The sequence below is a fragment of the Pipistrellus hanaki genome, assembly GCF_964339955.1.
Source record: "Pipistrellus hanaki genome assembly, chromosome: 15".
Taxonomy (NCBI): domain Eukaryota; kingdom Metazoa; phylum Chordata; class Mammalia; order Chiroptera; family Vespertilionidae; genus Pipistrellus; species Pipistrellus hanaki.
Window position 1 is genome coordinate 31441711 of NC_140517.1, and position 22966 is coordinate 31464676.

The window sequence follows — 22966 nt, forward strand, 5'->3', positions numbered from 1 at the left end:
GCATGCAGGGGAAGGCAGTTTGGGATGACCAGGCCTACAAGCAGGGCAGTTGGGGGGAACCAGGCCTGCAGGAGAGACAGTTGGGGACCCAGGACTGCAAGGGAGGGCAGTTGGGGGTGACCAGGCCTGCAGGGGAGGGCAGTTGGAAGGGACCAGGCCTGCAGGGGAGGGAAGTTGGAGGGAACCAGGCCTGCAGGGAAGATAGTTGGGGGGGACCAGGCTTGCAGGGGAGACAGTTGGGGTGACCAGGCCTTCAGGGCAGGGCAGTTGGGGGAAATCAAGCCTGCAGGGGAGACAGTTGGGAGGAACCCAGACCTGTAGGGGAGGGCAGTTGGGGAGGACAGGCCTGCCAGGGAGGGCAGTTGGGGAGACAGGCCTGCTGGGGTGGGGGGGAAAGTAAGGGCGACCAGGCCTGCAGGGGAGGGCAATTCGGGGTGACCAGGCTGGCAGGGCAGGATAGTCGGACGCAACTAGGCCTTTAAGGGGAGGGCAGTCAGGGGCGACCAGGCTGGCAGGAGAGGGCAGTTGGGGGTGATTGGTCCCACAGGGGAGGGTAGTTGGGGAAATGGGACCAGCAGCAAACAGTTAGGTGTTGATCAGGCTTTTAGTGAAATGGTTAGGGGGGGATCAGGCTGGCAGGCAGAAGAGATTATGTGCAATCAGGCAGGCAGGCAGACAGCCAGGCAAGAGATTGGAAGCCAGCAGTCCCAGATTGTGAGAGGGCTGTCTGACTGCTGGACATCCCCTGAGGGGTTCCAAATTGGAAAGAGTGTTGGCTGGGCTGAGCTCCCCACCCCTCCAGTGCATGAATTTTATGCATTGAGTCTCTAGTGTTGAATAAGAATGGTAAAAGTGGACATCCCTGTCTTGTTTCTTATCTTAAGGGAAACAATTTTAGTTTTTGCCCATTGAATTTGATGTGGCTATGTCATCAACAGCCTCTTTTTTAATTAAATTACCTGTGTACATATTTTAACATTGCCCCCCCCCTTCCATACATACCCTCCCTCCCCAGAGTTTTGTGTCCATTGGTTGTACTTATATGCATGTATACAAGTCCTTCAGTTGATCTCTTATCTCCCCCAGATTTCCCTACTCTCCCCGCTGAAATTTTACAGTCTGCTTGTTGCTTTACTGTCTTTATATCTGATTTTTGGTTTGTCAGTTTATAATGTTCTTTAATATCCATAAATGAGTGAGGCCATGTGGTATTTCTCTTTCATTGACTGGCTTATTTCACTCAGCATGATGTTCTCTAGTTCTATCCAGGTTGCTGCAAATGATGAGAATTCCTTCTTTTTTATGGCAGCATAGTATTCCATTGTGTAGATGTACCATGGTTTTTGGATCCAATTATCTGCTGATGGGCACCTAGGCTGTTTCCAGATTCTAGCTATTGTAGATTGTGCTGCTATGAACATAGGGGTGCAAATATCCTTTCTGATTGGTGTTTCTAGTTTCTTGGGATATATTCCTAGAAGTGGGATTACTGGGTCAAATGGGAGTTTCCTTTTCAGTTTTTTGAGGAAACTCCACACTGCTCTCCACAGTGGTTGCACCAGTCTGCATTCCCACCAGCAGTGCATGAGGGTTCCTTTTTCTCCACATCCTCACTAACACTTGTCGTTTGTTGATACATATGTATTTGTTGTTCATATTTTTTATCTTTACTTTCTTCTTCTTCCTCTTCTTAAAGAATAACTTTCAGCTTTTCATATAATACTGGTTTGGCATTGATGAACCCCTTTAGTTTTTTTTCTTATCTGTGAAGCTCTTTATCTGACCTTCAATTCTGAATGATAGCTTTGCTAGGTAGGGTAATCCTTTTTTTTTTTTTTTTTTTTAAAAAAAATATATTTTAAAATGAAATGGACATATTCTTAGAAAAATACAAGCTCCCTCTCTTTGTACAGAGAGGAAGGGAGAGAGATAGAGAGTCAGAAACATCGATGAGAGAGAGTCATCGATCAGCTGCCTCTTGCACACCCCCTACTGGGGATATGCCCGCAACCAAGGTACATGCCCTTGACCAGAATCGAACCCGGGACCTTTCAGTCCCCAAGCCAACGCTCTATCCATTGAGCCAAACCGGTCCCGGCTAGGTAGGGTAATCTTGGTTGTAGGTTCTTGCTATTCATCACCTTGAATATTTCTTGCCATTCCCGTCTGGCCTGCATGGTTTCTGTTGAGAAATCAGCTGACAATCGTATGTGTGCTCCTTTATAGGTAACTACCTGCTTTTCTCTTGCTGCTTTTAATATTCTCTTTTTGTCCTTTGCTCTTGGCATTTTAATTATGATATGTCTTGGTGTGGTCCTCTTTGGATTCTTTTTGTTTGGGGTTCTGTGTGCTTCCTGTACTTATAATTCTATTTCTTTCACCAGGTGGGGGAAGTTTTCTGTCATTATTTTCTCAAATAGGTTTTCAGTATCTTGCTCTCTTTCTTCTTCTGGCACCCCCATAATTTGGATGTTGGTATATTTGAGGTTGTCCCAGAGGCTCCTTACACTATCTTCAACTTTTTGGATTCTTTTTTTTTTTTGCTTTTCCAGTTGAGTGTTTTTTGCCCTTTGTATTTCAAATTTTTTTTTAAAAAATATATATATTTTATTGATTTTTTTTTTTTTACAGAGAGGAAGGGAGAGGGAGGAATAGAGATTTAGAAACATCAATGAGAGAAACATGGATCAGCTGCCTCCTGCACACCCCCTATTGGGGATGTGCCCACAACCAAGGTACATGCCCTTGACTAAATCGAACCTGAGACCCTTCAGTCTGCAGGCCAATGCTCTATCTATGAGCCAAACCGGTCAGGGCAGTATTTCAAATCTTTGACTTGATCCTTGTGTTCCACAAGTCTGCTGTTAGGTCTCTTTATAATGTTTTTTTTTATTTCAGTCAGTGTATGTTTAATTTCTATTTGGTCCTTTTTCATATCCTTGAGGGTCTCGTTAAATTTGTCAGCCTTTTCTAGGAAATTCTTGAAAAACCTTATAACTGTGGTTTTGAACTCTATATCTGCTTGTTTGCTTTTCTTCATTTCTTTCATTTGTGATCTGTTTCTTTGTCTCTGCATTTTTGCTGCTTCCCTGAGTTGGCAGGGTAGCTTTGTGTGCTAGGTGTCCTATATGGCCCAGTGGCTCGGCCTCCCCAGTTACCTGAGGTGGACACTCTTGGTGCACCCCTTTGTGGACTGTGTGTACAGCCTTGTTGTAGATAAGTCCTGATTGTTGTTGGTATCACTGAGAGGAATTGACCTCCAGGCCAATTGGCTGTGAGGATCAGCTGTATCTACATGGGAGAACTTCTGTGCTGGAAACACCCTTATGAGACAAGACTTGTAAAATTGCAAAAGTCTCTGTACTCAGCATGGAATGGGTGGAGTCTTAGGGTAGAGCAGACAGCCTTGGCTTCCCTTAAGCCCTGTCCTTTGAGGCCTCTGGGTCTCAGTGTCCCTTGGAAATCACTGCAAGGACCTCTGAGAGAAAGCCACCTTCAAGTTTCTTCCACTGCCAGACAGTCCAATTTCTCACCAGAATGAGTCTGGGTTCCCAGAGTCTCTCCTGGAACTGGAGTTTAGTGCAGTTGGGAGCTTCTGTCTCCTTCTCTTTTGAGAAAGCCAGCCATGCACTCTGCAGTCAGTCCTCTCTGCACATGTGTGCCTTCAGACCTCTGCTTTCCACAGCTCTCCTGAGTCTTAGTGTGCTTTTCTCTTTTCCTGACAGTCCAGATTCCTCCCTAATGAGTCTGGGTTCCCAAAGTCTCACCCAGATCTGGATTTCAACACAGTTGGGAGCTTCTGTCTCCCTCCCGCTTGAAAGCCAGCCACGCACTCAGCTGCCAGTCCTCTCTGTGCATGCACATCTCCGTACCTCAGTCTTTTGTAGCTCCTCTGAGTCTCAATGTGCTTTTCTATTTACTTCTAGTTGTAGAATTTCCACTCAGCCAGCTTTCCTGTGGTTATGGATGGTGTCCATTTTGTCTTTTAGTTGTAGTTTTGAAATTGTTGTGCAAGGCAGTAGTTAAGGTGTCTACCTAAGTCACCTTCTTGGTTTTTTCTTTTCTGTTATCTTTATGATTTCTTTCCTTCTATTTACTTAAGGCTTTTCTTGTTCTTTTTCTAGTTTTTTTGTTTTTTTTCTTTTGTTTTTTGTTTTTTTCTTTTTTTCTTGTAGAATTTAGTTGTTTATTTGAGATAGGCCTGTAGTGCCATGAGCTTTCCTCTCTGGACTGCTTTTGCTTTTGGGTTGCTATGTGTTCATTTTTATTTGTTTTCAGACAGTTTTCCACTTATTCCTTGATCTTTTTTGGTAATCCATACACTATTTAATAACTTGCTTTTTAGTTTCCATATGTTTGAATGTTGATTTTTTTAATTGTAGGTGATTTCTAGTTTCATGCTATTGTGACATGAGAAGATGTTTGATATGATATCAGTCTTCTTTAACTTCTTAAGACTTAATTTGTGTCCAACATGTGGTCTTTGTTTGAGAATGTTCCATGTGCTCTTGAGAATAATATATATTATGCAGCATTGGCATGAAATGATCTGTAAATATCAATTAAATCTATGTAATCTAGTATATTGTTTAAGGTCACTATTTCCTTGTTTTATCCAGTGATGTCAATGGGGTGTTAAAGGCCCCTACTATTACTATATTGCTGTTGATCTCTCCCTTAAAGTCCTCCAAGATTTTGTTTTTACATATTTAAGTACTCCTATATTAGGTGTATATATGTTTACATCTGCTTGTTGCATTGATCCCTTTAGTATTATGTCTCTTGCTATGGTCTTTGTTTTGGAGTATATTTTTTCAGATGTACTAGTATTACTATCACAGCTTTTTTGTTTGTTTCCATTTGCATGGAATATTTTTCTCCCTCCCTTCATTTTATTTTATTTTTCAAATTTAATAAATTTGTATTGCTCAGATTATTACAATTGTTTCTCCTTTTTCCCCACATAGCTCCCTTCCACCTGGTTTCCCCCCCCCCCCACCTCTTTCCTTACCTCTCCTCCTCCCCCATTGTCCTCATCCATAAGTGTATGATTTTAACCCAGTCTCTTCCTGCACCCTCCACACACCTTTTCGCCCTGATAATTATCAATCCACTCCCTTTCTTTGCCCCTGATTCTATTATATTCACCAGTTTATTCTGTTCATCAGTTTCTGCATTCACTTGATTTTTAGATTCACTTGTTGATAGGTATGTATTTGTTGTTCATAATTTTTATCTTTAACTTTTTCTTCTCCTTCCTTTTCTTAAAGAATACCTTTCAGCATTTCATATAATACTTGTTTGGTGATGATGAACTTCTTTAGCTTTTTCTTATCAGTGAAGCTCTTTATCTGCGCTTCAATTCTGAATGATAACTTTGCTGGGTAGAGTGATCTTGGTTGTAGGTTTTTGCTCTTCATCACTTTGAATATTTCTTGCCACTCCTGTCTGGCCTTCATAGAAATAAGCTGATAATCGTATTGTGCTCCCTTATAGGTAACTAACTGTTTTTATCTTGCTGATTTTAATATTCTCTTTTTGTTTTTTGCTCTTGATATTTTAATTATGATGTGTCTTGGTGTGGTCCTCTTTGGATTCCATTTGTTTGGGGTTCTTCGCACTTCTTGGACTTGTAAGTCTATTTCTTTCACCAAGTGGGGACGTTTTCTGACATTATTTCTTCAAATAGGTTTTCAGTATCTTGCACTCTCTCTTTTTCTGGCACCCCCATAATTCTGATGTTGGTACACTTGAAGTTGTTCCAGAAGCTCCTTACACTATCTTCAACTTTCTGGATTCTCTTCTCTTCTCTTCCTGCTTCTCCAGAGGAGTGTCCTTTGCCTCTTTGAATTCCAAATCTTTGACTTGATTCTTGTGTTTCTCTAGTCTGCTGTTGGGTCTCTGTATAATATTTTTTATTTCAGTCAGTGTATGTATAATTTCTAGTTGGTCCTTTTTCATATCCCTGAGGGTCTCATTAAATTTTTGGCATTTTCTAGGAAATTCTTGAAAAATCTTATAACCGTGGTTTTGAACTCTATATCCAGTCTTTTGTTCTCTTCCATTCTTTTCTTTTGAGATCTATTTCCTTTTCTCAGCATTTTCGCTGCTTCCCTGAGTTGGTAGGATGGCTTTGTGTGTTTGGTGTTCTATATTGCCTGGTGGGTCAGCCTCCCCATTTACCTGAGGTAGACACTCTTGGTGCTCCCCTTTGTGGACTGCGTGTACAGCCTTGTTGTAGTTAAGTCTTGATTTTTGTTGGTATCACTGGGAGGAATTGACCTTCAGGCCAATTGGCTGTGAGGATCAGCTGTTTCTACTCAGTGATACCTTCTGTATTGGAGACAGTCTTATAGGATTAGACTTGAAAAATTGCAAAAGCCTCTATACTCAGCTTGGGCAGAGTCTCAGTGCTGAGCCGACAGTCTTGGCTTCCAGTCAGCCCTGCCCTTGTACGGGCACCTCAGACCTCTGCCTTTTGCACTTCCCCTGAGTTTCTGCCTAACTGTCCAGATTCCCCCTGCAAGAGTGTGGGTGCCCCCGGGGCTCACCCGGAATTGGGTTGGGTCTCTAGTCTGGAGCTTCTGACTCCTTCCACTGTGGAAAGGCCACAGTAATCTCTGCGGTAAGACCTCTATGCACGCACTCACTTGCGCACGACTGTAGACCCTGCCCGCTGCAGCTCCCAGCTCCTCCGAGTCTCCCAGTCTCTGAGTCGCTGGGTGCCTTTCTCTACAGTCCAGACTCCACCCATGTGAGCCTGGGTCCATGGGGTTTTGGATGGGGTTGGGGTTTAGTGCATTCGGAACTGGGGTTCAGTGCAGCTGGGGGCTTCCTTTCCCCTCCCTCCAGCCAGGCACTCAGCTGCCCTTCCTCTCTGCGTGTGAGCATCTCCCTACCTCAGCGCTTTGTGGCTCCCCAGATATATGAGCCTCTCTCCTTCTTTCTAGTTGTAGATTTTCCCACTAAGCCAGCTTTCCTGTGGTTTTGGATGATGTCCGTTCTGTCTTTTAGTTGTTGTTTTAAAATTGTTGTGCGAGGCGGCAGTTTAGGTGCTTTTCTAGGCTACCATCTTGGTTTTTCTCCCTGCTTTCACTTTCATCTTGGGTCTTTTCTTTTTAATAAGATAACATTTATTTGATTAATCATAGATTAATTATTATAAAAAAAACTAGAGGCCCGGTGTATGAAATTCTTGCACGGGGGTGGGAGGTTTTATGTGTCCCTCAGCACAGCCTGCATCCTCTCCAATCTCTTGCTTACCCTATCTCTTTTGATTGCCTTTGTTAATGCCTTTGTTCCTCTCTCACAATCCAGATTGCTGGCTCTCAAACACTTGCCTGCCTGCCTGATTGCCCCTAAACACTTCTGCCTGCCAACCTCATCACCCCTAACTACTCCCCTGCCAGCCTGATCAACCCCTAACTGCTCCCCTGCTGGCCCAATTGCCCCTAATTGCCCTCTCCTGCTGGCCTGGTCACCCCTAACTTCTCTCTCCTCTTGGCCTGGTCACACTTAACTGCCCTCCCTTGCCAGCCTGGTTGCCCCTAATCGCCCTCCCCTGCAGGCAGGATACCCCATAACTGCCCTCCCCTGCTGGCCTGATCACTCACAACTGCCCTCCATTACAGGCCTGGTCACCCACAACTGCCCTCCCCTGCAGGCCATCTTGTGTGTTGGAGTGATGGTCAGTCCATTTGCATATTACCCTTTATTAAATAGGATAATTCCTAGAAGAAATGGGTTTAGGAAACAAATTATAGAGGTATAGAGACCCTAGGAGTATGGGAATGAGGAAGCTAATGGTAATCTGCCTAGAGAAGGGAGAGGGAAAGGAGAAGGGAAAAGGGAAAGACACAGGTGTGCTTCTAGCAGGAAGAGCACACTGGCTTTTCCATCCTAAGGGTTTTAAGGGTGGAGATTATAGAGAAGGTCCCAGGAGAAGATCTCAATAGAACATTCAGCAGTTGTCTAGGTGTGTTCTTTCAGAGTTGTGGTCTCCATTGATTGATTGGCTGTTACCAGAGCAAGGGGTCATTATGCAATATAACTAGTCCTGAGGTCAGCCATGGGTCACGGATGTGGTTTTGCTGCTTTTCTGGACCTGGAGCTTGTCATCCTGACTGGCAAAGTCAGGGCAGAGGGGTGCAGCTGATTTCTAGAGACGGCTGTCATTAGTCATCCATCAACGGTTGGCTTAGGACATGTTGCAGCATCTCAAGGTCTTGGGCCTACTAGTCGGAGTCCCTACTCGCCAAGCTCCCAATTTTGAGGTACTGTTTGGCCTGGGATGATCTGACTACAGTAATATGAGTTTGGCCTATGGTTGTAAACCACCTCTCCAACAAGGTGTGGCTGTGCACTTCTATGCAATGAAGGTCTGCATTGAGATGTCCAAGAATATGCTCCTCTTGCTCCTCTTTTATGTCAAACACCGATGGAAGGTAAAAATTTTCAGGCACAGTCCACCAAGGCTCCTCACTGCAAGCCCTTGTTTTCATGTTCTGAACTGCTCCTTCCTCATTCAGAATTCATCCTGTGAGTCTTTTGTTCTGATCTGGTCTCTTACAGATAATATATATATATATATAAAATAATAAAACAGGATATATATATATATATATATATATATATATATATCCTGTTTTATTATTTTATATATATATATATATATATATATATATATATATATATATATATATATCCTGTTTTATTATTCACTTGCCTACCCTATCTCTTTTGATTGGAGCATTTAATCCATTTATATTTAAGGTTATTACTGATAGGTACTTACTTATTGCCTTTTTTTAATGCCTTTGTTCCTCTCTCTTTTTTTCTTACAAGCAGTCCCTTTAACATTTTTTAACAATAGTGGTTTGGTGGTAATAAATTACTTTAGGTTTTTTTTTTTTTTTTTTTTGCCAGGGAAGCTGTTTACTTCATCTTCAGTTTTCAATGATAGCCTTGCTAGATAGAGTAGTCTTGGTTTCAGATCCTTGCTTTTCATTACTCTGTATAAATTGTACTATTTCCTTCTGGCCTATAATGTTTCTGTTGAGAAATCAGCTGATAGCCTTATAGGAACTCCCTTGTATATAAATGACTGCCTTTCTCTTGAGGCTTTTAAGTTTCTCTCTTTGTTTTTAACATTTGCCATTTTAATTGTGATGTGTCTTTGTGAGGGTCTTTGGGTTCATTTTTATTGGGACTCTCTGTGCTTCCTAAATTGGCATTATTTTATCCTTCACCAGGTTAGAAATGTTTTCTGTCATTATTTCTTAAAACTGGTTCTCTATCTCTTGTTCACATTCTTCTCCCTCTATTACCTCTATAATGTGGATGTTTTTATGTTTCATGTTGTCCTGAATTCCCTTAAACTATCCATATGATTTTTAATTTTTTTGTTTTGTTTTTGGTGCTCTGATGGAGTGATTATTTTCTGTCTTCTAATTTGCTGACTTAATCTTTTGCTTACTCGGATGTACTATTTATTCCTTCCAATGTATTTTATTGATTTTGTACAGAGAGGAAGGGAGAGAGATAGAGAGCTAGAGACATCGATAAGAGAGAGTCATCGATCAGCTGCCTCTTTCACACCCCCTACCGGGGATATGCCCGCAACCAAGGTACATGCTCTTGACTGGAATTGAACCCGGGACTTCTCAGTCCCCAAGCCAATGCTTTATCCATTGAGCCAAACCGGTTTCGGCATGATGTTGAGTATTCTTAAAATTATTACTTTATACTCTGTTTTTGATAAATTGCTTGCTTCTATTTCATTTAGCTCTTTTTAGTGGCGATTCCTTCTGTCTTTTATTTGGGACCCGTTCCTTTATCTTCTCATTTGGCTGTTTCTTTGTGTTTCTGTGTATTGGATAGGGCTGATATCACCCACAGAGTTGGGGTAGGTTTCCTTAGTGGGTATCTTGTGGTACCCAATGGTGTACTCTCCTTTATCTTCAGAGCTAATGCTCTAGGAATATCCCTGTGCAGGTTATGTGAGATCGCATGTTGTAATTGAGTCTTGATTGCTGTTGTTTCTTTCACGGATGAGCTCAGCTCTCAGGCTGGCTGAATTTGAGCCCCAATGCTGAGCACTTCATGCCATCTGTTACACAGATGCTGATAAAACAAAATAAGATAATATAAGAGCAAATGGAAATTAACATGGGAAAAAACCAACCAACCAAAACAACAAAATAATAACAAAGAAAAAATAATACTAAAATACAAGAGACCAGAAAACTAGAGAAGGGCCCTGGCCAGGTTTCTCAGTTGTTTGGAGCATCATCATGTGCACCAAAAAGTAGAGGGTTTGATTCCCAGTAAGGAAACATACCTACGTTGCAGGTTTGATTCCAAGTTGGGATGTGAATGGGAGGCAACTGATCCATGTTTCTCACATTGATGTTTTTCTCTCTCCTTTCTCTCTCAGATCAATTTAAAAACATAAAAAAGATTAGAGAAGGCAGAAAGAAATAAAATAAGAGTATATGAAAGAAAAAGGGGAGAGAAAAGAAAATGAATAAGAATAAATAAGAAATGAACATAATAAATGAAATAATAAAATTTAAAAAGGTAATAATAATGAATCAAAATATTGAATAGAGAGTCGTTAATCTGGAGATCCAAGATGGCGGCTTAGGTAAACACACCTAAACTGCTGCTGTGCACAACCATTTCAAAACTACAACTAAAAGACAAAACATCTATCACCCAGAACCACCAGAAATCTGGTTGAGTGTAAGCTCTACAACTGAAAGAGAAAGGAGCATTCAGGGCACAAGAGCTGAAAAACTGAGGTACAGGGGCACGATCACGATATGGTTAGGTGGCAGATCCTGGCTGGTGGAGGGCGTTGCTTTCTTCAACCTGAAGAGAGACAAGCTTCCAATCTCTCTGAAATCCAGTTTCTTGGGAGAACCTAGACTGTCTGTATCGGGTTGGAAAGTGAGGGTGGCTTGCTTGCAGAGCTGCATGCAATAATAATTGTTTGCTGTGCTGGGGCGCAAGATGCGGGGACACAGTCGGAGAGGCAGAGATGGCTGACTGGCAGCCACCGCTGTTTGCCAGGCCCTAGCCCAGAGACACCCTGAGATTCCACCCTGAGACTCTGCCCCGCACAATCTATAAACACACCTAAGCTCCAAGCAGCGGCTTTTGCATATGAATGGCCTTCTCTATTGCAGTTTAACCTAGCAAACTTGCAACCTGGTGCAGACAGCTCCAAAGCCTCTAAGCTCCAAGCAGGGAGGAGAGGACTGTGGTTCTCACTGTAGCTCCTGCAGGGTAGCCTCAGATAGTAGCTGAACTGCACCCCATTAGAGATCTGGAAACTAGTGTATCTAGTGTTTGGTGTGAGACAACACTAGATTTCAACTACTCTCATAAGGGACACATTTAAGAGACAGACTCAGTGAGCACCAAAGCCCTATGGGAACAAGTCCTCCTACATAAACGTGTCTCCAGAACAGCAATTCTTCCATTATAGACACAGCAAGTTCTCACAGCCAATTGGCCTGGAGGTCAATTCCTCCCAGTGACACCAACAACAATCAAGACTTAAGTACAATAAGGGTGTACACACAGTTCACAAAGGGGTGCACCAAGAGTGTCCACATCAGACAACTGGGAGGCTGATCCATCGAACCATATAGAACACCCAGGCCTACAAAGCTACCCTACCAACTCAGGGAAGCAGCAAATGCCAAGAAAAGGAGATCTCAAAAGAAATGGAGGAGAACAGAGTTAAAAACCACGGTTATAAGGTTTTTCAAGAATTTCCTAGAAAAGGCCGATAAATTGAACGATACTCTTGAGGATATGAAAAAGAAATTAAACCAACTAGAAATTAAACATACTGACTGAAATAAAAAATATTATACAGAGACTCAATAGCAGATTAAAAGAACGCAAGAATCAGTTCAAAGATTTGGAATACAAAGAGGCAAAATCACTCTTCTGGAGAAACAAGAAGAGAAGAGAATCCAGAAAGTTGAAGATAGTGTAAGAAACCACTGGGACAACTTCAAGTGTACCAACGTCAGAATTATGGGGGTTCCAGAAGAGAGAGAGCAAGACACTTAAAACCTATTTGAAGAAATAATGACCGAAAACTTCCCCCACCTGGTGAAAGAAATAGACTTACAAGTCCAGGAAATGCACAGAACCCCAAACAAAAGGAATCCAAAGAGGACCACACCAAGACACATCATAATTAAAATACCAAGAGCAAAAGAGAAAGAATATTACAAGCAGCAAGAGAAAAACAGTTAGTTACCTATAAGGGAGCACCCATACGATTATCAGCTGATTTCTCAACCAAAACTATGAAGGCCAGACGGGAGTGGCAAGAAATATTCAAAGTGATGAAGAGCAAGAACCTACAACCAAGATTACTCTACCCAGCAAAGTTATTCAGAATTTAAGGGCAGATAAAGAGCTTCACAGATCAGAAAAAGCTAAAGGAGTACATCACCACCAAACCAGTATTATATGAAATGCTAAAAGGTGTTCTTTAAAAAGAGGGAAAAGCAGAAAAAAGTAAAGATAAAAATTATGAACAATAAATACATACCTATTAACAAGTGAATCTAAAAGTCAAGTGAATTAAAAGTCTGAGGAATAGAATAAACTGGTGAATATAATAGAATCAGGGGCATAGAATGGAGGGGATTGATAATTCTCAGGAGGAAAGGGGTGTCTGTGTGGGAGGTATGGGAAGAGACTAGACAAAAATCATATACTTATGGATGAGGACAGCGGGGGAGGGGGGGAGGAGATAAGGGTAGAGAGTGGAGTGGGGACCAGAAGGAGGGGAGCTATGGGAGGAGGGGGGACGGAAAGGAGAAAGAATTGTAATAATCTTAACCATAAAGATTTATTTTAAAAAGTATTGAATAGAAAAGAAAAAATGAAAAAAAAAAAATAAAAGAAAACATACAGAGGAAAAACTAAGGAGATAAAAAAGCCTAGGTCGTCCTTGCACCCTCATGTGAAGCCCTCACGTCATCACAAGATGGCTAATCTCATATAGTCACAATATGGCCAACACAAGATGGCTGCCACAAGATGGCCAGCAGGTGAGGGCAGTTAGGGGCAATCTGGCCAGCAGAAAGGGCAGTTGGGGGCAACCATGATAGCAGGAGAGGGGAGTTGGGGTAATTGGGCCTGCAGGAGAGGGCAGTTGAGAGTGAACAGGTCGCCAGGGGAGTAGTTGTCAATCTGGCCAGCAGGGGCAAGGTTAAGGGATGATCAGGCTGTCAGGCAAACGCAGTTAGGGGCAAGCAGGCAGGCAGGTGAGCATTTAGGAGCCAGCAGTTTCAGATTGTGAGAGGGATGTTCGACTGTCAGTTTGGGCCTTATCCCACAGGGATCCCAGATTAGAGAGGGTGCAAGCCAGGCTGAGAGAGATGCTCCCTTAACTCCCATGCACGAATTTTGTGCACTGGGCCTCTAATAAGAGATAAGAAAGAAAGAAGGACAAAGAACTATAAATGAAATATAACAAAAAATGTAGAAAATGTTAAAGAAAAATAATGGGGTTTTCCTCCTTAGATTTTTGTGCCTGCTGCAATCATTCTTTAGATCTGCTACTTGGGGAGCTCACTGGATTTTGCTCCAATGTTGTCCAAATTTGGCCACTTGGTGTGCTGGTCCTGGTCCCCTGGGAGGTTTTCTGGTGCTGCCAATGTCATTGTTCTTGCCTGGCCCTTGGCAATCTGACTGAAACTCAATAGGGTGAAGCCCCAAGAAGTTCGGTGTGCAGGGCCTCTGTTTTGGTTTTGTATCTTGAATTCCTGCTCTGAGCTACTCTCCCTCCCCCTCAGAATTGCAGTGAGTGGGTTTATTCAGTATCGGGCTGGGTTGCTTTAACAGACTTATGTTAGGGGTAGTGTCTGTAACTTGGGTGGGGGGAGGGGAGAAGGGGAGAGTTTGACTTCTTCTTACCAAGGTTGATTTGGCTGACCTCAATGGGGAGTTTGGTTCTGGTTCTCTGTAATGTAGCCAAAAGGCCCAACATATGCCTGTTTATCTCTTGAACAGAGACCCAATATTAATGCCTCAGTTCTGCCTGGTTCCCTGGCTCCACCTTGCTGCCCCACCAAGTAGGAGGGGATATAATATAAATTTTAAAAAGCAGCCTTTCTTGGTATTCCCATCTTTCTGCATGGCTAGCCTCCATGGGATGAGGCCACCATCCAGACTCCAAATGGACCAAATGTTTGAATCCTCTGTATGGTCAAACTAAGCATTACAGGTGCAAACTTCTAGCCCAGCACTGCTCCCCTTTGTTTTAGATAACATTAGGACAGGGCAAACTCAGCAGTTCTGTAGGTGTGGGTAAGGGCATCACCTGTGTACTCTAGATGGGCAAGATCACTCCTCTTTCCCAAGACACACTTGTTCAGCCCCCATCTGGCTCTCTGCCCAAAGTTCTTCCATTTAATAGAGGACCCTTCAGTTATTTCTGGGTATATTGATCAGACCCTTCAGCTGGCCATGGGCTTCTGTGTGGCCACTCCTGCAGATAAAGATCAGAGTGAACTTCCCTGGCTGGTGTACCAAAGAAATTGTACTTTTCCTGAGATGGTGGGGGCTGTTTCTCCCCATTGGACTATTCCTAACTGATTCCCACCGCCTGATGCTCTGGATTGGGGATCTTTGAGTGGGGCTGAGATCCCAGACTCCCAGGGAAAGGGGCTCTGCTGCTGCAAAATTCCTTCTGAGCTATGGGAGTTGGCTCACCCTCTCGGTGTCTCCTCTGTGCACCCTGCTCTCAATATTCCAGGTCAGCTACACTTTAACTGGTTTTTCAAGCCAATTGCTCTGCAGTTTAGCTGCAAGTCCCATTTGATGTTACAAACAAGCAGAAGCCTCTGACTACTGTGCTGTCATCTTGGAATTTCCCCAATATAAATGTTTTTAAACCATCTTGCCACTCTTTGTCTTATAAGACAAAGAGTTATTTCTGGGTATATTAATCAGACCCTTCATTACTTGCCATTTGACTTGTAGACAAATTTAATCAAGGCTAAATCAAAGTAATTTTGAATTTATTTTTTTTTTATATAATATCACTTCACATATTTTTTCTTCTAACCAGGAAGCTTCATTTCTAAACCAGATGTGATTTCCTTATTGGAGGAAGGAAAAGAGCCCTGGAAAGTTATGAGGAAAGGAAGAATATTACATTTAGGTGAGTAAGAACCAATTGGGTAAGAGAACCCATTACTAGAGAAAACTACTCAGCTACTTAGGGAAGAGGCACACCCTTCTGATGTTTAGAAAGTCCTCTTTAAAGGTTCATGGCCTGAAGAAAAAAGATCTGAGACTGTATTAAGATCTTAGCTGCGGATACTAATAGAACTACTTCTTTATCTTATTTACTATTCTTTTTTTTCCCCCTCCAGTTTTCCTGCCCTTGAAAAGGGGTGAGGGATAGAGAGGTGCTTTCTTTGTTTTCTGTTGACAACCATTCTATCTACCTTTATATAAGGAAGAAACATGAATTTGATAGACTATAGGGAGAGTGATTCTATGGTGTAGCTTCTACCTCTATTTTTATCTCCTTTGAACCTCTTGTTAAAAAAATATTCTTAAATTTCTTTAAATAAAGACATATATATGTTACCATTTTGTATGTTGCCCTTCATATATTCAGTTCTCTAGCTAAAGAGACTCATTTTAGGCTAAAAGTTAATATTTTATAACAATAGGGCCATTTAAGTGCCCTATTTATAATAATATATCTTCTAGTTTACTTTCTACCAAAGGAAAGAAAAACATGTTTTGTTTTGTTTTCTCCCCTCAATTTCAACTTGTTTTCTTATTCATATTTAGGTAATTAAATGAGACTTACAACTATTAATACTAACAAAACAAAAACACACACAGTAAAATGCAGAGGTTCCAAGTGAATAAGAAATATCAGCTTAGTTAGGAAACATTTAGCTAAAATAACAATTGTTGACTCATTGTTAGACATCTTAAACAAGATCGTTTTTTCTCTTTTTTTGTTTCTTTCTTTCTTTAAGTTTTATTGAAATATGAAATGCATACAGAAAGGTGGACAAATGGGGAAAGGCTTTTTTGAGGAGTTAATATATAAAGATAGATATGAAGTAAAACTGAAGCCACGTGACTCTCTAAGAGAACGTTCAAAGGAGATAAAGGAGGCCTAAGGAAGAAATTAGCTTTATATGTTTGAGTACTAATAAGAAATCAATTCTGACTAAAACAGGTGGAAAAGGAAAGGAAAGTAATAAGAGATGAGATCAGAGTTAGGCAAGGGCCATATAACATAATCATTAAGATAAATTGGAAGCTATAATGTGCTTTGTATTCTAAAATGATCCCTTTGAATACAAAATTAACACCAAGAAATCTATGGCATTTCTATATACAAATAATGAACTTACAGAAAGACTAAAAAAGCAATCCCATTTACCATCACACCAAAAAAAATTAAGATACCTAGGAATAAACTTAACTAAGGAGGTAAAAGACCTATACGCAGAAAACTACAGGACACTGAAAAAAGAGAAAGAGGAAGATGTAAACAGATGGAAGAACATACCATGTTCATGGATTGATAGAATCAATATAATCAAAATGTCCATACTACCCAAAGCAATTTATAGAGTCAATGCACTCCCCATTAAAATACCAACGGCATATTTTACTGACCTAGAAAGAACGCTCCAAAAATTCATTTGGAATAAAAAAAGTCTCCAAATAGCCACAGCAATCCTGAGAAAGAAGAATAAAGTAGGTGGGATCTCAATACCAGATTTCAAGCTGTATTACAAAGCCACTGTTCTCAAAACAGCCTGGTACTAGCATAAGAACAGACATATAGACCAATGGAATAGAATTGAGAATCCATATATCAAACCAAACCACTATGCTCAATTAACATTTGACAGAGGAGGTATGAAGTCAAGACAGTCTCTTCAGGAAATGGTATTGGGAAAATCGGACAGATACATGCAAAAAATGAAACTAGATCACCAACTTACATGATAAGTGGAAACTAAATCTCCAACATCTACAGAAGTTCTTCTCTGATACTGCTCCTAGGGCAATGGAAGATAAAGAGAAAATGAACAAATGGGACTACATCAAAATAAAAAGCTTTTGCTTAGCAAAAGAAACCATCAACAAAACAACAAGAAAGCCCATATTTGGAGAACATATTTGAAAATGTTATTACTGATAGAGGCTTAATCTCTAACATCTACAGGCAACTTATACAATTTAATAAAAGGAAGATAAATGACCCAAAATAGAATATTTTTGAAAGAAGACAGAAGGAAGGCTAAGAGACACATGAAAACATGCTCAAAGTCACTAATTATTGGAGAGATGCAAATCAAAATGACAATGAGGTACCATCTCACACCTGTCAGAATGGCTAATATCAACAAATCAACAAATTACAGGTGCTGGTGAGGATGCAGAGAAAAAGGAATCCTCATGCACTGCTGGTGGGAATGTAGACTGGTACAGCCACTGTGGAGAACAGTATGGAGCTTCCTCAAAAAAATGAAAAATGGAACTCCCCATTTGACCCAGTTATCCTACTCCTAAGAATATATCCTAAGAAACTGGAAACACCAATCAGAAAGGATATATGCACCCCTATGTTCATAGCAGCACAATTTGCAATAGCTAAGATTTGGAAACAGCCTAGGTGCCTGTCAGCAGATGCCTGGATCAGAAAACTATGGCACATCTATACAATGGAATACAATGCTGCCATAAAAAAGAAAGAATTCTTACTATTTGCAGTAACCTGGATAGAACTGGAGAACATTATGCTAAGTGAACTAAGCCAATCAATGAAAGAAAAATACCACATGATCTCACTCATTTATGGATAATTAAGGACACTATAAACTGTAGAACAAAAAGATAGATACAGAGGCAGTAAAGCATCAAACAGACTGTCAAATTACAGCAGGAATGTTAGGGAGAGATGGGATAAAGAAGAGATCAATGGAAGGACTTGTGTGCATGCATATAAGCATAACTAATGGATGCAAAACACTGGGAGGTGAGGGCATGTATGGGAGTGGGGTGGGGGCCAAAGGTAAGATATGTACACATATAAAACCTTAATAAAAAACAAAAAATAAAATAAAATGATCCCTTTGGTGGAGTACAAAAGCTGGAAGTACCATTGTAAAGGCAATTTTAGCTGTTTAGACTAGAAGTAATGGTAGTTTGGAAAAGAAAGGCAATGATAGGAAGTAGTAAGAAGCTATTAAAGATGGTGATGAAAGGAGACTTGACTTGGGGTGGTAAACACACAATACAATATGCAGATGACATTAAAAAAAAAGCTGTTATTCGAATATACAAAAAGAACTTAGTAACGGGATTAAAAATGGAGTGATATCAAAGGAGCAACTAAGGGTGTTAAATAACTATGTGGGGAAGATAGGAAAAGCAAATTGGAAGATAGATATTAAGAGTTTCTATTTGGATATTTTAAGTTTGAAATGTCTATTATTCTTTCAGTTTGAGATGTTGAGTAGGCAATTGAACATGTATACCTGGAATTCAGGGAGAGTTGAACTGGGTGTTTTTACTTTATTATCGGATTTTAAATTCATGGGTCTGAATGTGATAACCTAAGGAATGCATGCTGATAGAAGAAAGCAGATAAGAAATGGCCTGATGATTGATTCATGGAACACTCCAACATTTTGATTTTTGAAAGAGGGGCAGCAAAGGAGATGAAAAAGGAACAGCCTCTGATATAAAATAAAAACAAAAGAAAATGTTTCAAAATTTGAAGAATAGAAAATGAGGACTGAGAATTTACCCCAGGTCTGACAAGATGGAAAATGTTGGTGACCTTCTCAAGAGTGATTTTAGTGGAGTCAGGGTGACAAATGTGATTGGAATGACTAATGTAAGAAGAGTAGCTAAAGAAAAATGATAAGAATGAATATAAGACAACACTTTGGAGGAATTATTTATGAAGGAAAGCTGGGAAATATGGGTTATAAGTTGTGTAATTTACGGTAGGAAATTTAGAATATGTTTTTGTGCTCATGGGAATGCTTCTATAGGTGGGGGAAATTCATGCAGTAGAGAAAACATAATTGTGAGAGCAGTGTCTTTGAAGTGGGGGGTGGATGAAGGATATAGAATCTGGAATCAAGGGAGAATAAATGGGGGGAAATGTACTCAAGAATACAGGTAAGGTGGTCAGGGTGGTGGAAAGAAGACAACATATTTTATCATTGATATTTTCTCAGAGAAATAAGAAAGATGATCATAACTAGAATGTGAAGATTGCTCGGTGTAGGCTTCTTAAGGATGTGATTAAAATTGGTTCTCAGAAGTATAGTTCCTTGAATGTCAGGTTTTGTTATTTTCAGATCTTTGTACATTGTCCCCCATATTGAAATACAAATAATGTATCTATTACCCAAATTTATATCCAGACCTTCTTGTGTCAACAAATTATCAATAAAGTGTCAATATAAGCAAAGTCCAACCTTTTGAGAATTTTTATGAGTTTATTTGAGCCCAAACTGACAATAATGGTGGGAAGCAAGAAGATCTCAAAAGCTTCAGAGAATGAGTTTTGCAGTTTCTTTTATACATTTAGAATTAAGGAGGGAATGTAAGGACGATTACATGAAGGTTGGAGAAAGCAAGGTATAGGATAGTTAAGATTATGCATTCCCTTGAAGGCTCTGGAAGTGGATACTTCTGCCATTTCAAAGGTGTGTTAACCTAGACACACAAGATGAGCAATGGACAGAGCTTTCTTAAAATCCTTTCACTAAAAGTTATAGGAATGAGGTGTAGTTACCCAACATGACCTTCCCAGTAAGGAATTTATGATCAGATCATCTTGTTAGATTATTTTTGGTTAGACTTATTATAGTCCCTAAAAGCAAGGTGGTTAAAAATAAAATGCCCAATTAAACTAAGTAGGTAATAAGTCCAGGTGACTTATGAGGCATTTTCCATTTAATAAAAGCTGGTTTTCTCCATGCAAAGGGGAAATTGCACTTGTGATTTTTCATATTTATATTTTTTAAGCTGATTTAAAGAAGGGGTTAAGTTTTTTCTGTATTCCCATCAGCAATCTATCATAGAATGGAAATTCTTTGATCCAACAGAATTGGGACTGTTATTTGGTTTTATTAATGTATAAAAATGAGTTACTGTAAAAGTATTATTTTAACTCTCAACATTCTATCTAATAAAAGAGTAATATGCAAATTAACCATCACTCCACTACACCACAAGCTACGCCCGCAAGACAATCAGAGCAAGTATACAAATTAACCCCAACCAAGATGGCTGCAGCCTCACAGAGCAGTAGAGAGGCTTGGGTTTCCCAGGCAATAGAGGAAGCCAAGCTTTCCACACACACTGGTTGGCCTAGGCCTCCACTCAAGGATACAAAGTTTCAATTATAGAATAAATCCCAAGAAAAATGGCCACAGCCACGGAGCTGGAGAGAACAGGCTAGGGTTTCCCCCAGCAACGGAGGGAACCAAGCTTTCCACCTGTGCTAGCTGGCCTAGGCCTTCACTCAAAGATACAAAGTTTTAATTATAGAAGGTAACAAATCCAAACAGAAATGGTGACAGCCACAGAGCAAGGAAGAGGCTTGCTCCGCTCCAGGCTACAAAGTTTCAATTGTAGAAGGTAAATAAATTCCAGATACCAGGGCCTTCGCTTGGGTTGCCAGGGTGTGTGGCAGGCCTGCAAACCACCACGGGCCCCTTGCCCAGGCCACCCCACACCCCAAGGGAACCCCCACCCTGATCCGGGACACCCTTCAGGGCAAATCAGCTGGCCCCCACCCATGCACCAGGCCTTTATCCTATCTAATAAAAGAGAAATATGCAGATTGACCATCACTCTAACACACAAGATGGCTTACCCCATGTGGTCAAAGATCCTGCCCCTATATGGACACAAGATGGCCACCATAAGATGGCCAGCAGGGGAGGGTAGTTGGGAGGCACCAGGCCTGCAAGGAAGGCAGTTGAGAGGGACCAGGTCTGCAAGGGAGGGCAGTTGGAGGTGATCAGCCATGCAGGGGAGGGCAGTTAGGGGTGGCCAGGCCATCAGAGAAGGAAATTGGGGGCAAACAGGCTGGCAGGGGAGCAGTTAGACATCAATCAGGCTGGCATGGGAGTGGTTAGGGGGTGATCAGACTGGCATGGGAGTGGTTAGGGGGTTATAAGGCTGGCAGGCAGAAGCGATTAGGGGCAATCAGGAAGGCAGGCAGGTGAGCAGTTGGGAGCCATCAGTCCTGAATTGTGAGAGGGATGTCCGGCTGCCCATTTAGACCTGACCCCACTGGGTCTAACATCCCTCGAGGGGTCCCAGATTGGAGAGGGTGCAGGCTGGACTGAGGGACACCTCCCACCCCATGCACAAATTTCATGCACTGGGTCTCCAGTTCAAATATATATGTATATATTTGCTAATACTTTTGATGTGTTCAAACCTTCCTTTTATTGTTTTGTGTTTAACTTTTTATCTACACCACATACATTATGTAGAGTCTTATTTCTATTTTTAAGTCAAACAAAAAATGAAACTTGCAATATGAGTGCAGAATACTTATGGATATAGAATACTCATGATGGAGATTAATGAAGTATTATGAGAATAATATGGTTCCTGAAAAGCTTCTACAATTTGGAGGGGCGCCTTAATCATGTGAAAAGCAAAAAGTTCGCAGTAGTGGACTTTCACTTCATCAGAGGTACACAGTATTTAAAATTTTTAAATCTTTAGAGAAAGTAGAAAGGAGGGAGAGAGAGATAGAGAGAGAAACATAGATGTAAGAGAGATACTTCGATTGGTTGCTTCCCACATGTGCCCCTACGGGGACTGAGAATGAACCTGCATCTCAGATATATGCCCTTGACTGGGAATGGAACCCAAGACACTTCACTGCATGGGCCAACACTCTAACTACTTAGAAACACTAGACAGGGCCACAGTATTTTAACTTTGAAACAAATATGAATAATTCTATTTTTAAAAGATTTCCATCACCTCCAACTTTGTTTATCTCTTCATTTTTCAGAAAATTTAGTTTTCTGAAATAATTTTATACATTTAGAATTAAAGAGGGAACATACTAGTAAGGAAGATTAATTTTCTGAAAAAAATATGCCTTTTGAAAATTGTATATTTACCTGAGTACTAACAATTTTCTTTCTTTTTTTTTTTATTGCAGAAGTGTATTTATTTTTTTAAATTACTTTATTGATTAAGGTATCACATATTTGTCCTCATCCCCCCCATTCCTATTCCAAACTCCTCCCCATACATGCCCCCACCCCCGTGTTGTCCGTGACCACTGGTTAGGCTCATATGCATGCATACAAGTCCTTTGGTTGATCTCTCTCCCTTATCTCCACCCTCCCCTACCTTCCGTCTGAGGTTCAACAGTCTGATCGATGCTGTTCTTGTTCATCAGTCTATGTTGTTCATCATTTCCCCTAGATGAGTGAGCTCATATGATACTAGAAATACACTTATAAGAACTGAAAATGAGACAAGCAATAATGCTTATGCTGAGAGGCAAATGAATCAGTCTTTAGTGAGTTTCTTTCTGGACCAAAAGTTCTTTTGAGTTCCAAATTCTATGTCAAACAGTTCCTTATATGTACATGTCAGCAATGATATTTCAGTTCTGAATGGTGGAACTGCAGGTCCCTTATGTGTACATGTCAGTTGTGGATGGTAGTAATGCAGGTCTGACCCTCTCTGGTTTGGTTCTGGGCAACCTGCAGTGACACAGAGCTGCTGACTGCTAGTATGGCAAGGCATTGTCAGTGTCTTCCATCTCTGGACTGTTTCTCTTCTGTCTTCATGGCTGGAGAACTCCTATCAATTCCTCTCTGTTGCAGGAATCTACATGGTCTTGGAGTTGTTTTCTGAAAATATACAAACATATTCTCAACCA

The 22966-nt window shown here is 40.9% G+C and overlaps 1 protein-coding gene across 3 annotated transcripts in view; it reads left to right on the top strand.

Annotated features, from left to right (window-relative positions):
* The window catches only part of LOC311633042 (uncharacterized protein), a 93543-nt gene that overhangs the window by 26681 nt on the left and 43896 nt on the right, over nt 1–22966 (top strand). For 2 of the 3 annotated variants that reach the window (XM_084905208.1, XM_084905209.1), the window contains one exon: nt 15107–15199. The exons of the other annotated variant lie outside the window; for it this stretch is intronic. In XM_084905208.1, the coding sequence (XP_084761334.1) occupies nt 15107–15199 (93 nt within the window). The remainder of the gene's footprint in view (nt 1–15106; nt 15200–22966) is intronic. 3 annotated transcript variants of the gene reach the window in all.